The sequence below is a fragment of the Meles meles genome, chromosome 5 (genome assembly GCF_922984935.1).
Source record: "Meles meles chromosome 5, mMelMel3.1 paternal haplotype, whole genome shotgun sequence".
Taxonomy (NCBI): Eukaryota; Metazoa; Chordata; class Mammalia; order Carnivora; family Mustelidae; genus Meles; species Meles meles.
Window position 1 is genome coordinate 9,848,157 of NC_060070.1, and position 15,058 is coordinate 9,863,214.

At 55.8% G+C, this 15,058-nt stretch overlaps 1 protein-coding gene across 6 annotated transcripts in view; it reads right to left on the reverse strand.

Moving 5' to 3' along the window:
* Window positions 1-15,058, reverse strand: part of SYNJ2 (synaptojanin 2) — a 97,865-nt gene that overhangs the window by 57,594 nt on the left and 25,213 nt on the right. For 5 of the 6 annotated variants that reach the window (XM_046005518.1, XM_046005517.1, XM_046005516.1 and 2 more), the window contains exons 2-3: window positions 12,841-12,927; window positions 4,325-4,595 (exon numbers count right to left, since the gene is read on the reverse strand). In XM_046005518.1, coding sequence (XP_045861474.1) covers window positions 4,325-4,595; window positions 12,841-12,927 — 358 coding nt within the window. Of the gene's footprint in view, window positions 1-4,324; window positions 4,596-12,840; window positions 12,928-13,548; window positions 13,835-15,058 lie in introns of all 6 variants that reach the window. The other variant, XM_046005520.1, reaches the window with a different exon arrangement.

Here is a 15,058-nt window from a genome sequence, read left to right on the forward strand (position 1 = left end):
CCCACAGTGACTGGGGTCACGCATCCTCGGTGTAACACCGCACCCAAGCGAGGGGGGAGGGGCAGGCGCACGGCGGCTCTGCGGCCAGGGACCCGGTGAAGGCGCTCCCGGTGACCTGGGTGCTCGGGATGCGGGGCCGGGAAGTTCCCGAGCTTGTGGGACCCCCGCCCCACAATGCAGGGCAGCGGAGGCCAAGCAGTATCAACCCGGGACTCCTTCCCTAAACCATGGCGGGCGTCAGTGTCGGCGAATGGAAAGTCCCGAAGCGGAGCGCGATCCACCCCGCACCTTCCCGGGAACGTGCGAGGAGCCTTCCTCCAGACCCCCGCCCTCCCCACTTTGAAATCAGAAATCCCATCAGTAAAAAAATTTAATCATAGGCTTTGTAAGTAAATAATAAATGATAAAAATAATCACTAAATATATGGATGCTTATTTAAATGACATCCATATCCCATGAGGTGCAGCCTATCCCAGAGAGAGCACTAGGAAGCGATTCAAAATAAGTAAGAAAGGATGAGAGGAGCGGCGCCTGGGTGGCTCAGTCAGCTAAGCGTCTGCCTTTGGCTCAAGTCGTCGTCCCGGAGTCCTGCCTAGAGCCGGCCTGGGCTCCTTGCTCAGTGGGGAGTCTGCTTCTCTGGCCGACCTTCCCCCCTGCTTGGACTCTCTCTCTCACGTAAGTAAAAAGTTTTTTAAGAAAAGGATGAGATGGGGGCGCCTGGGTGGCTCAGTCATTAAGCGTCTGCCTTCAGCTCAGGTCATGATCCCAGGGTCTTGGGATTGAGCACTGCGTAGGGCTCCCTGCTCCGTGGAGAGCCTGCTTCTCCCTCTCCCACTCCCCCTGTTCCTGTTCCTTCTCTTGCTGTGTCTCTGTCAAATAAATAAATAAAATCTTAAAAAAAAAAAAAGAATAAGATGAAAATAAGATCAACAAAAGTTCCAGTATTTTGTCCCCATATCGGGTGGATTGTTCTGGGGGTCTGGGGACCCCTGGTGTCCATGATGATAAGGATGGGGATAAAAGCCAACATTTACCAAGTGCGCCGAGAACCATTCTGAGTGCTTTGGGATGAATTAAGTCACTTCATCCTCCAAAGGCCCTACGTGAAAGGTATTATCATTCGGCCCATCCTCCAGATAAAGAAACTGAGGCACAGAGAAGTGAAGGACTTGCCCAAGGTCTGGGAGCACAGCTGGGAGCCTGTGCTCTTCATCGCCCCGCCAGCCCCAGGCCTACCTGCTCCCTCACTGAAGGCACCACAAGTACCCGCCGCCCCTGAGAGAGCCACGCCCCCTCTTGCCCTCGCTCAGCTTCCCGGACCCCCACTTGACCTTACTCAGCCCCAGCGGCCACTCTGAGAAGGGAGGCCTTGGAGGGGTGCCAGGACCCCCAACACTCCAGGCCGAGCTCTGTTTGGGGCGCTCAGGAGACTTTCCCAGAACACTCTCCCACGGGGCGCTAAGCAAATCTAGATCACACTGCCCTATTTGTTTAAAAAAGGCAGCGCCGTTCCTGCCCTGCCCAAGAGCCTTCCTCCCAGATAGCAGCCTTCTCTCAATTCTCCAGAAGGGCCCTGTGAGCCCTGCGATGTCTCAGTGGCTTCTCCAAGCAGCGAGGCTCCCGAGGTCTCAGGCCAGCCTCCCCCACCGTGAGCGGGACACCGAGAAACCCCACCCCTCAGGGAGCAGCCACGTGGGGCCCCTTCTGAGCTCTCCTAGCCACTGTGCTAGATGATGGAGTACTCCTTCACAAAAACACGTTTTCCTCTTCTGAGTCACTCTCTAAAATTCAGATGACGAACCAGCTTTAGTAACAAATTAAATCTGCATATGGCATCAAAGCAAGGCCTCCAGAATATTCCAGTCTTCCAGCCACACAGCTATGGCCGCCATCAGTCACCAGAGGTCAGGCAAGGGAGCCTTTTGCTAAATATTGTCAGCTCTGAGTGCCTGTTTATAGCCACACTGGCCTGGCGCGCTGCAGGAGGACAGCTCTTGTCCTCAGAGGAAGAGGACCAGATCTACGAAGGAAAACCGCCGTGAGTCTCCTCCCAGGCTTCTACTCCACGGGGAAGCAGTTCTTGGCAGAGTCCATCACCAGACTGGAAAAAGAACTTCCCACCGCCCTGCACCCCCTCATTCACCAGCTACGTTCCGTGTGGACCCCATCTGACTCCAGATGTGTGTCCAGACCTGGAACGCAGCACCCCGAATGGGCTTCGGGCAATTAAGCCTGTGACTGCTGGGTCGGGGCTGACTCAGCTGTGGTCAGCAACTCGGGCGCCGCCCAAACACCACGCCCAGCGACCTGGCACCCTCCAGACGGCCGCTTCCTCTCAGCTCAAGATACAGTCTGGCCCCAGTCTCCACCTCGTGATCTGCGTCCTTCCCGCTGCTCTCTGTGGGCCCCACGTCTCCAGCCCCAGAGCTGGCAGAAGGCCTGACACCAGGGCCAGCCGGTTCCCTAAGCATCCCCTACCATCCTATGATGCTGCCAAGAAATATCACAGCCTCTGAGACCTCTCCTTGCCCGCAGTGCCTGTTGGAGGTGGCCCCATGTCCTTAGCACGGACAGCCCTCCAAATCCCCAGCCCTCGCCTCTCCTTACTTCCTGGACTTCAGGAGTACCAGCTCGACCCTGCAAGATGGACTTAGTGATTCCCAGAAACACCATTGCCTGGACCTGTTTCTCAGAGAAGGATCCTCCAGAGAAGGACAGGGGCTACCATCATCACCTGGCTAGAAATGCTTAGTCTGGGTCCCGGGGCCCAGACTAGCTGAGTAATAATCTGCATTGGAACAAGAGTAGCGGGAGACTCGCAGGTGTTTTCAAGTTTGAGCACAGGACGGCCCCAAGAACTCAACAAAACCAGACGGTCCAAGAGGGCTTAGGGGTGAGGGCCTGCGGCAGGAGATGGTGAAGCCTCTTTCTCCAGGCAGAGGTCGGGCAGCCGTGGGGGGCCCGAAGCACCAAGGGGGGGAAAAACATTTATGCATTGAAGGAGATCTCTGAGTTCCTGGATTTGGGCAAAGGGAGGGAGGGAGGCATAAATTATGGCTGTAAATAGGCCTCATCAACCCTATCTTAGGGCTGGGAAATGGGTGACTCCAAAGGGCCAGCCCTGGAGTTCTAAGAACATTCAGGATATGAGGCATATTGGAGCAATTTCTACAGCTCGATGCTCATCCCACTGGCTTCTGACTCACTTCTCACCTGTCTCCTGGCAAATCCGAAGGGTACAGCGGTTGACTACCTAGGCCTGGCACCAGTCTATGGAGATCACTGCACCAGTCTATGGAGATCACTGCACCAGCCCTACCTTCCAGGACTTACCAGGGTCATGACCTCCAGGGTCCAGAAAGAGCCGTAGATAATTTACATATTTATACAGTCAGCCACACCTAGCTACGCCTGTGGAGGAACACCCGAATAACCCTAAACATACAGAAATCCAGGCGTCTTGGTCTGGGCCTCAGGATATGTGTTATCACATGACTGCTCCGCACCTTGGCAGGCTGACTCAGTTTCCTCATTGTTGGAAGAGCTGGTTTGGCCTGGTGATTAACAGTACAGGATCTGGAGCCAGAATGCCTGGGTTCAAATTTCCTCACTTGTTCAAGCCTCAGTCTCCTTATCTGTAAAATGGGCATAACAAACAGACCCTACCTCATAGGTTACTGTCAGGATTCTGAGTTGTTTTTTTTTTTTAAAAGATTTTATTTATTTGTCAGAGAAAGAAAGAGCAAGCACAAGCAGGGGGAGCAGCAGAGGGAGAGGAAGAAGCAGCTCCCAGGGAACCTGATGCGGGACTTGATCGCAGGACCTTGGGATCATGACCCGAGCCAAAGGCAGACACTTAACTCACTGAGCCACCCACGAGGCATCCCAGGATTCTGAGTTATTACCAGCAAGGAAGTTACTAGAATAGGAGAGCCATATATAAGCATTTGTGATGAATGTGTGTGCACCAGAGGGTAACCCAGATTGCTGAGAGGTCCACAGGGACACTGAGCATGGCCCGGCACTTAGGAAGCACCCGGTGGGTGTGGGCTCTTATGTTCTTCACTCATGGAGAGTTTCTTTTCTAAATCTACATTAGACTGCTTTGGACACGTTCCCTGAGCCCAGGGGTGTGGGTGGGGGGTTAGCTTTCTTCTCACTGTGTTGAGAGCGACTGGGCTCTCAGAGGTGCCCCAGGATCCTGGGGATGATGTAAATCAGAGAGCAAGGACACAGGTGCCAATCAGAGCCCGCCCTGGATGTGATCCAAGGGGAACGGGGGTGGGGGGGGCGGGGTGGTAGGCGATGACCCAGGGCCCTCACCAAAAGAAGGAGCTCCCCCACTCGTCGCTGTCATGGCCCTGCTTCTGCGCCCGGATGGTGAGGTCGAAGCTGGACCCATCATTGGGCCATGAGAAGTAGAAGACCCCCGAGTTGAGGATTTTCCTCAAGGCTACGAGACGGTCCTCCTCCTTGACCTCCTCCTGTAGAGGGTAAAAGTCGGTGGCGGTGATTTTGTAGATTTCAGCCTCTGGAATTCTGCCCACAGACGTGCAGCCTGTCACCAAAACCAGGAAGCTCTGGGAAGCGCCACCTGGAAGGGAAGTAGACAACGGGGCTTAGGACCACACTGGGCGGGTGCCAGGGGCAAGCAAGCGTGGCCACTGCAACCCACTAGAGCCTGAAGCCTGGTTCTTGGAGGGTCGCCTCTGGCCAGCAGCGCCGCCACCTGGCAGCCTACTGGAAATGCGAATTTTTGGCTCCATCCAGTGGGCGGGGCCAGGGGCGGCCACCTGTGCTGAAACAAGCAGTCAGGCCATTCTGCGACCCACCAGCCTGAGGGTCCCTGGCCTGGAGCCTTCCTGGACCCACAGCCTCTCCCCCTATCTGCCCCCCAAAGCCTTGCAAATCGGCCGTCTCCACGAAGCCTCAGGCACCACCTGGCTCAGGGTCCCCCAGTGGGGTCAGTCCTCCAAGCTCAGTCCCAGGAGTAGCCTCTGGAAGATGCCTGATGGAAGACCTCCCTCTCTGCTTAAATCCTTCCACAGCTCCCACCTCCCCCAGGACTGAACGGGGAACTCCTCCCAGGCCGACCACCCATCCCTCCCCACCTATGGACACCCATGGTCCCGCGGCTCCTCAAATACGCCTTATGCCCTCACACCCCTGGGCCTTTGCCCAAGATGCCGTCTCTGCCTGGGAAACCCTACCACATTCTGCCCATCAAGGCCTTCCCCACTCGCCTTCCCTGTCTCCACCCTCCAGAAGAGCCACAAACCTTTCCGGGGTTCATTAGGGCCACCCTAGCTCAGTCCCTCCTTTCCAGGAGAACTCCTCTCTGCCCTTCAGGGAGCCTGCCCTGCTCTCCCAAGACATGGCTGTGTGCCCCCCCCACTCCCTGCCACAGGCCAACAGCATCCCTGTTAGCCCTCATATACGCAAAGCTAACAACCTCGTTCCCATATGTATTCCCAGTAGGTTGGGGATTTCTTTGGGGCAGGACCCCGTTTCATTGTAATATCCCAGCACGGCACACGGCTGACGGACGAATACTTCCTGTATCTCCCAGGGAGAGGGCGGCTCAGGTCTCCCCACTCCCCGTGAGATGATCACCCGTACCACTGCCCCCCGGGCTGCCAGGAGCACGAGGGAACCTCTCCAGGGACCCCATCAAACCCGCCTTGTCCTCTGCACCCGCACTGCACAGGGCAGACAAGCACACGCTGTGGGAGCCAGGGGTGCGTGGCGAGGCTCTGCTCTGAGGACAGCAGGGACAGTGCCCCCGCCCCGTTTCAGGAGAGGGCCCAATCACGGGGGTGACCAGCTGGCCTTTGGGGGGCTGGTGTGGTTCTGGTCCAGAGGATAGTCTTCCCACCCTGCTAAGAGTTAAAGGACCTGTAGCCAGCAAGGTCCACTCCCAGGGGTCAGAGGTCATTGTCTGGGCCCATGGTGACCAATGTTTTAGACACTCCGATAAAAGACCCTTGGGGCGCCTGAGTGGCTCAGTGGGTTAAAGCCTCTGCCTTCGGCTCAGGTCATGATCCCAGCGTCCTGGGATCGAGCCCCGCATCGGGCTCTCTGCTCAGCGGGGAGCCTGCTTCCCTTCCTCTCTTTCTGCCTGCCTCTGCCTACTTGTGATCTCTGTCTGTCAAATAAATAAAATCTTAAAAAAAAAATAAAATAAAACATTTAAAAAAATAAAATAAAAGACCCTTAAGTCCCAGTGCTCATTTTGTCCCCCTACCCCCTCCTCACACTTGGTAGGAGGAAGGGTGCCACGCGGGGCCAGGATATGCCTGGATTTTTCTTAAAGATGCCTTCATCCTGTGTCTCCACTCCTAGCATGCCTGCTGAGGGGACACAGAGTGACCATATGCCCTCCCATCCCACCTCCCCAGGCCGATTACCAGGAAACTACTTTAAAGCAACATAAGAATAAGGCAGTTATGCTGTGGACAGTGACAGGGGCTGGGGGGCTTGGGTTCCTAAGCAAGGGTAAGTATCGCTTCTGGGTGACAGGTGGGGTTAATGTGGGCTGGATGTCCTCGAATTACAGCCTCACAAACACAGATGCTCCCATAACCTGAGCTAGAACCCGTGCCCAGGCGTCTTTTCTGCTGCTTTCCATGTGCTCAGCATAGAGAAAGCAGAGTTTAAGACCGGTCAGAGGCGTGGCCAGGGGACAGTCCCTGCAGTCTAGGCTGTGACCCGAGAAGGGATTCTGTAGAGAGAGGGGTCAAGGAGAAGCACAGAAAACTACGTCTCTCCAGCCAAGCGGTGAAGTGGATTTTGCGCAGCACTTCCTCAACAGCCTCTGCGTGGGGGGACCGCATCCCTGGCAAGAGTCCCAGGTGGCTTTGAAGACAGTAGGCATTTCCTGTGCAGGGCAGTGGCCCGGGGGAGGCACGGAGGGGTGGCTGCAGCAGGCAGGAAAAAGCTCCAAAAATAAATGGGAATTGGAGCTCCTGAGTCCTGGGATGAGGGGCTCAGGAGAGGGCACAGGTGAATTTAAGAAAAGCCACCACAGTGGCTCAGTGGGTTAAAGCCTCTGCCTTCGGCTCGGGTCGTGATCCCAGGGTCCTGGGATCGAGCCCCGCATCGAGCTCTCTGCTCGGCGGGGAGCCTGCTTCCCTTCCTCTCTCTTTGCCTGCCTGTCTGCCTACCTGTGATCTCTGTCTGTCAAATAAATAAATAAAAATATATTAAAAAAAAAAAAAAGAAAAGAAAAGCCACCAGAGGAGCGCACTGGAACGGAGCACTAGGATGACAGAGGACTCTCGGTTCTGCTGCTCCCCGGCACCAGGTGTTGTTCCTTGAACTTCCTCTGGACAAGCCCGTGGGGGGCCGGGGAGGAGGTACCACTTTTAGCCCCATTTCACAGAAAGGCAGATGGAGGCACAGAGAAGTTAAGAAGCCTGCCCAAGGTAACAGAGTGGGGCAGCTGGGATTCAAATCCACTTTCGGGCTCTACCACCTGGGCAAGTGACTCAGGCTGTCCGCTTCCAGATCTGGTGCTCTTTACGTAGATCTTTGCCGAAGGACGGCCCATGTGCCTGACAAGGCTGCCATTCCATGTGCGAGGGACTGTCCCCAGGGGGAAGCCACACTGTCGGCCCAAGGCATGGCTATTCTGCCGTTGGACCCACAATGCACACATGGGTCTCCCCTCCCTGGCTCCCTTGGGCTCCCAGGTCTGGCGGCCTCCAGTCCTACTGGCTCACTGTCCCACGAGGGGTGTGGCTGACTAATAAGCCATTTGCTCACTGGACAGCACGAGTTTTCATCATTAGATTCAAAGGCTGTGAATAACACATTTTACAGCATACGCTAAACATTGATGCGTGACTATAAAACCGTTGTGGGCCTCTTTACGGGATCCAGCGGGATCTAGATCCTGCTTTGATCAGGGGAGGCAGGAATCGGTTCTTCAAGAGATGGGATTTCCCTCGTCTTCCCATTCCACGCCCGCCGGAGTTGCATCCTAACGTCATATTTTGTGCTTCTCTGTCTCCTGATCATACCGGGCAGCTACCTGATCCCGACACTGGACGTGTTTAGAAGACTCGGACTTGCACCGTTATTGCAATGATTTTGAGTCAAACAATACAAACAAAATGCTTTGCTAAAGAGTGATTTAACGTAAAAAAAACCGAGACTTGTTGGGAAGGTGGATGGGACCTCTGGATCCACACACCCACGGGTAAATAGTATTTATTAGCAGAGAGCACGCCTGGGTCAGAGGTCGCTGGCCACAGTCAGGGAGAGGTGACCGGGAGGACAAGCAACAGGTCACGGGCCCGAAGGTACAGCAGAGCCAGAAGGGATCACACACACACAGGGACACATACACCCCTCCGGATGGCAAGAGGCCCACGCTCCAGGCGAGTCTCACAGGCCGAGCGAGCAGGGTGGGGAAGCGGGAGGCAACCACCCACTCTGTACTGTCTAGGAGGGCCAGGGTTTCAGTCTGAGAAGATGAAAAAGCTTCTAGAGACAGACGGGGGTACAACAATGGAAATGTCCTCAGTGCCCCTGAACTGTCCACTTTAACTTGGTCACAATGGTACATTTTTATCGTCTCTGTATTTTGCCACCTGCACAAAAACCTCGGAGACCTCCATGCTGACTCAGAAACGCTCTGCCTCGAGGGGGCTACCTTCAAAACCAACTCCAAGGCCCGGCTGTCCCCGGGCCCCTGAGCCCGGCAGCGACAGGGTCCCTGTCTTGTCTCGCTGAGGCCACTGTCATCTGGCTGGGAAGGGCTGGTGCTGGGAGCACGGTGAGTCATGGGCAGACACAATGCTGTTTGTGCGGGGACAATGCTGGGTGTGTTCTGGCCTCTGGGCCTCCCGCTCCCCTGCGTCTGCGTTTCTGCCTTGGAGTTCACTCCCCGGCCAGGTTCGTGCCAATCTCCACCCTGAGGTTGCCGACAGACCCCCTTCTCTCTCCTGCTTATACAGGGCCCTCTCACACTTACACTTTAAAGCTGTAGACACAGGACTCAGGAGCTCTAGGCTTGCCCACTCCTGGAGTGGGGGGTCCCCAAGGCGCCCCAGTACCAACCAGCTCGAGTTCTAAATACCCTGCATCCACACGGCACGGGGTGCAAGGATCTCGTTCACCTTCCCTTTCTGGAACGTGCAGGTGGCACGTGTGTGTGAGCCGGGAGCTTACGCCCGCCCCTCCTTCCCCAGCCCCGCTCTGTAGCCCGAAATCCACCAGGGGTGGGTTAGCTGCACCGTGGAAACTGGCAGACGCTTCCTAGCAGGACTTTTATTCCCCCAGAGAACTGGACGTCCAATATTCACCGGCACTCCACTGGATGTAGGTCATAAATGATCCTAAGACTGATAACGGCCGTATCATTTCAAGACTTTCCAGAGAACACTGTGTACCCCGAATCTCAAGACTAAAGACGATCCCATTTCCCTCCCTAGAGACTTTGCATTTTGTAGTGACTGCCCAGCAGTGAGCCCTCCGCTAGCCTGTGCAGGCTAACCACCCACCAGGACTCAGTGCCCTGACCTCTACCCTGCACCCACTTCTCCCAGAGGGACCCTTCTGCACGCCAGCCCCCTCCCCCTCGGTACCCATTTCCAAACCAGGTTTACTCTCCCCTATAAATCTCTTAGGAATTATGTAATACAGAGGTGAGGCAGTTTTCCTGGTTTTGCAGACTACAGTCCTAGAGAGATGAGTAAGTACAGAAGGTGAGTGTGTTGTGAAGCTGGAACTAGAATCTGGGAGGGCTGTCCGGTAGGGCTTCATAGGCTGTGCACTGCACAACTCCAGAGCTCGTTAAAGACCTCACTGTATTCAACCCTCTAGGCTATGAAACAGGGAGGCTGTGAGAGCTTAGGTTAAAAGGGAGTTAAATCCTATCATTGGGATAAATTCTTTCAGCTGCTGTACTCTCACTTTCTTTGCTTTGTATCATGTCTACATCAGGAAGCCTGACTCCCCGGCTAATTGTGGGGGCTCCACCCCCTTCCTGCTGGCATTTCTGGGAGGAAGGAGGGACTTACAGTCTCCATGAAAACCTAGGAACCTGGAATAAAGCTTTTAGCAATTTTTGTGCACATTTCTTAGTTTCTAACAGAAAAAAGGTATCTTCACTTAGGCAAATTGAAATTCAACAACTTGCCCCCTGTTATACGCCTGAGAGGAAGTCTCTTTCTTTGTACAGAGACCCTTGGCCTAAAAAAGTCAAAGGGAGGCCCATCCCCAGCTTGGGCTGGTTGTCTCGGTGGCAACCCCAAACTGGGATTTCACTCTGCACTGCCCGACACCCTCAACAGATGAGAAGAAAAAAGGAGAGCTCTGGCCTGGGGACTTGCAGGAGGGAAAGAAAATCAAGTTAAAGCCATGTACTCCTTCAGGAAACCTAAGGGGATTTAAAAAACTGGGCAATAAGGCCCAATCCTTTCATCTATCCTAAAGATATCCGAGGGCCCTTTCAGGAATGTGTTGAAAACAGGCCAAAGAACACTGACATTCCAAAACTCATTCCAAAACTCTCCCCCTTGGAGACAGCTTTGGCAGCCCACCTGGGAGGGCGACTCTGGCAGGAAGGGCTGGGGTACTCAGAGGACAGGAGAGCTGGGGGCTGGGGACCTGAGCGACCTTCATGCCAGGCGCCCAGAGGCTCTGCGCACTCACTCCTGGGGGAGGGCCGGGTGGGGAGCACAGGCTGCAGGAAGGGAGCAGGGCCTTGCCTCTGGGCAAGGGCAAGATTGGGGGGGGGGTGGAGGGAACTCCCCAGCAGGCAGTCGTCTCTCTCCACCTCCTTGCCCTGGGGTGATTCCACCGAAGGCTGCCCAGACTCTGGGCCAGGAGCCCCACAGACACCCTGGCCCACTCCGACAATATTTCTCAGGATTAAAGTCATCGCCTCAGGCAAGAAGTGTAGCCAGGATTGAGAGTGGGGGGCTGTTGAGAGCGACTCCCTGTAGCCGATCTCAGATCATAGTCCAGGGAAAAGACACCCTCCTCTGGGATGAAGGAAAGGTACTGCTCCTTCTGACCTTGGAAGTTCAATGTTCTCTGCCCCCTTTCAAGACAGAACAACCCGGTTGGTTGACCACAGCCCAGATGGTTGACAACAGCCCCAGGCGCCAGAAGGCACACGTTTAAAACCCAGGTCACCCCTGGAGAACTGCCTGACCTTGGCCAAGTTACAGCCCTGCGCAAAATCTAGGTCTGGGTCAGATGCAAAATGGATCACTGATTCATGTAGCAGAAAACCGCTGCCGGTTATAATTGTAAGATGTCAACAATGGTTAACGCATCCTAAGAGCCAAGACGCTCTAATATGTTAAAAAAAAAAAAAAAAAAAAAGTCACGGAAGAGACAAAAAAACAGCACTTAAGTTTTCCGAGCTTCTCTGTCTGGGTAAAGCAGGACAGGAACAGGCACCTGCCTCTCGTGTTGGGAGAACAGAGTTAATACATTAAAACAGTGCCCGGCACGGAGTGCGCTATGGAAGTTTAGCTGGCGACCCCACATCACCGTCGCAGAGGAAAGGGCCACAGGAGTCTTTTGTAACCTCATTAAAATCGCTGAGGGGAAAAGTCCCACAGAAAACCCGGGGTAGGCAGCACGTTTTCAGGGAAAAAGCCAAGTGTTTGGAAGCAACTCGGTCTGGGTTTGAATCCCAGCTGCACTTCTTACCCGAGGCAATCACTTTAGCCCTCTGAGCCTGTTTCCATTACTGGGAAGAGTGGAAAAGACGCAATATCATATTGGCTTATTTTTAGGACTAAATAAGTTAACGCACATCTAGCCCCGGGGAAAAAACAGACATCGGAGGCATGCATGTTGTCGTGGGGCTACTGAGCGCTTTCCCTACACACGATTTGAAAATGCCTGGTGGAATCAGAGCTCAGGAGAACCCATCCCCGAAAGAAAAGACCCAGAAAAGTAGTGACAGACAACGTGCCATTCTGTCGCCTTAAAAAAAATTCCCCGCCTGTGAACGCAGCTGCTGTGGGACACGGGGAACATGCTCGGCTCGGGGGCAGCCGCCCCGATCTGGTCCGCTCCCAGCCATTCTCGTTCTGGGGTGCAGGACTGAGAAGGAGAGGTGTTACCTGTGCTCTGGCCGGGGCCCCAAACATCCCTGGAGACAAGTGGGTGGGGCCAGCATAAATGCGGTGGCTGAGAGAGGAGGAGGGACATGGTGGCTGCAGACCCCAAAGGGAGGTCCGGGACACAGAGGTGACAAGGCCAGGGAAGGTTGCGACCTCCAGTAACAGCCCAGCGGACAGCTCAGCCCCGAGGGTCTCACACGGACAAGGATGCCTGCTGGCTCCTGGGAGTTCTCAGCCTTTTCCGAAGTCGGACTATGCGGCCCGTTTTCCAGATGCACTTTCCTTTCCTCTCCCCTGCCGCCCACAGCCCGCGTCCGATGGCAGGTGCTGGGGGCTCCTCTCTCCTCGCCAGCACGCACGCCCAGTCCCTGCTCTTCTCCATGCCACCCCGCGAATCCGGGGTTTTCGGACTCCCTGCATCCACGCCTTCTAGATACAGAGCCCTCGTCAACAACAAACAGCCCCCTGGGGGGGACACTCCCCCCACACCCGACTTTGGAAAAACTCGGGTCCTGGAGGGCCAACCATGCCGGTGAGCATCCTTCGCACACACCCTCCTCTGCCACCGGCACAGACAGGTGAGAATCAGCCTGCGTTCACCTTCCTCCCCGGCATGGAGCAGCGGACTCAGGCAAATACAGACACAGTTTAAAAGAGGATAAAATAAAATGTCTAAGCCTGGCAGTCCTTCCAAACGAATGCAGGAGGAGACGCTCTGACAGCTGCTGTTCTGTCTGAACGGGTACTTACCGGATCTTAACCTGAGCTCCCCCAAGCAGCCGTAAGCGTCCGTGAGCTTCCCATACTGGCCTTTAATGACCTCCTTCTCTTCCGGAGCTGGGAGAGAAACACATCACAGACAACATCAGCCTGGGTCTCCGGCCGGAGTTCATTCACGGCTGCCTTCCCATCTGGGTCCCCACCCACTGGAAAAAGAAAACGCAGAGACAATAGCTCGGCCTCAAGTGATGCGCCTGGAGGTTTTAGGACTAGCGAATCACCGAGCTGCAGATTTAGACCTTCCCACAAACAGCTTGCTCTCTGCGAGCGCCCACAGCTCCCTGGGGTGGGGGTGGGGGGGCTGGGGAGGGTGAGGAGAGTCCCCGGCTGGCTGCGAGGAGGTGCTGGGGTTCGAGCCAGGAACAGGTGCCTGGGGCCCAGCCCCGTCCGCTGGCTCAGGAACAGGAGTGAGTCATCGTGAACCAGTGGGAAGGACCGTCCTTCCTAAATAAGGTCCCCTGCAGGCTCAACCTGTGAGCGCCCACCTGCCCGCGGGGACCTGCTGAGTAACAGACGGGGAGGCTTGCAGAAGGTCCACGCACCCCAGGTACGCCGGGCCTGGGCCCCGGGGCATCCCCCCACCCCGGCACACTGCCGGAGCAGAGCCCTTGTCCTTGTCCTTGTCCAGTGCCCAGGACAAGACAGAGCCTCGGGAGGAAGCAAAAGAAGAAAGCTGACCTGACAGAGGGAAGGGCCCTTTGGAGCCGGGAGCCCTTGACCTTCAAGGTCACGGGAGACCCATCCGGCACCGATGGCAGCAAGCCCTTGGGCCCTTCCTCTGAAGAGCGTTTCCAACGCAGCGAATGAAACGGGAACCTGGATGAGGGCCCGGCAGACCCCACCAGCGAGGCTCCTAGGAAAGCAGTCCCTCTGCGTCCGGATGGGCTTTTCATCCCGGCGACCGAGGAAGGCCCGGCAGACGCTGCAGCTTCACGGGGGAGCATCGGGGGGTTCCGTGTCACCCCTACAACCGTGCACACATTTTCAGACTATTTTTTTATGGGGCTTGGAGCCACAGTTTTTGTCAGAATGGCGAAGGAGGAGGGGGGCAGAGGGGCCCAGTAACCCAATGCTAACTACGAGAAGGACTTGGGGGACCGTCCCAACCACTCGCTCTGCCGGGTCAGAGGAGCGGCTGCGAGGCGCGTCCCTCTGGGATCTTCCTGCTGTCGCTGCGGTAACAAATGACCAGACACCCTCCAGCTCAGAATAGCACGTGTCTGTGAGCTGCCGACTGGGCAGGTCAGAAGTCTCCAGACTGGGTTTTACCGGGTTAAAATCAGTGTCGGGAGGATTGCATTCCTCTGGAAACTCTGGGACAGAACCTGTTTCCTGGCACTTCCCAGCATCTGGAGCCGGGCGGTGCTCCGGGTCTCCTGGCCCCTGCCCACCCCAGCCTCACTCGGGTCTCTCCTCCCACTTTTACTTCTCTTTCCCTTTCCCTTTCCTGCTTCCCTCCTCCCTATTTTTTTTTTTTTAATTTTATTTATTTATTTGAGAGAGATAGAGAATGAGTGGGGCATGGGACAGGAGAGAAAGAAGCTGACTCCCCACAGAGCAGGGAGCCCGACACGGGGCTCGATCCCAGGACCCTGAGATCATGACCTGAGCTGAAGGCAGACGCTTAACCCACTGAGCCACCCAGACGCCCCCCTCTTCCTTCTTTGAAGGGCCCTTGTGAGTGTGCTGGGCCCCCAGGTAACCCAGGACAATCACTCCATGTCGAGGCCCTTAGCTTAATCAAATCTGCAAAGTCCCTTTTGCCATGCAAGGTGTCACAGGGGCTGAGGACTAGGCTGCCAACCTCTTAAGGGCCCACATTCCTCAGAGGCCACAGGCTTCCCACTCCCATGTTGATGATGGGTGAGGGGGGCGAGGTAGCCTCCCCGTTCCCAGCATTTGCTCCTGGCCGAGAGGAACAACATCCCCCCAGGCCCTCCAGAGGCGATGGCAAGCCCACTGCTGAGGGCCAGGCGCCATGTCCTCTGCCTACAGAGCCCTCTGGGAAATGGGCCCGCGCCCTGATCGAGGTCAGCTAAACCCTGTGAAATTCCACCCCCGTGGACCGCAGGCACGTCCAGCGCAGCGCACCCGGCACCCGCGCAGCAGAAGCAGGATCCGGGCCCTGCTCTCAGGACACGCGCTGATAAAGCACGAGAATGATTCTGACCCGAGAAATATATATTCC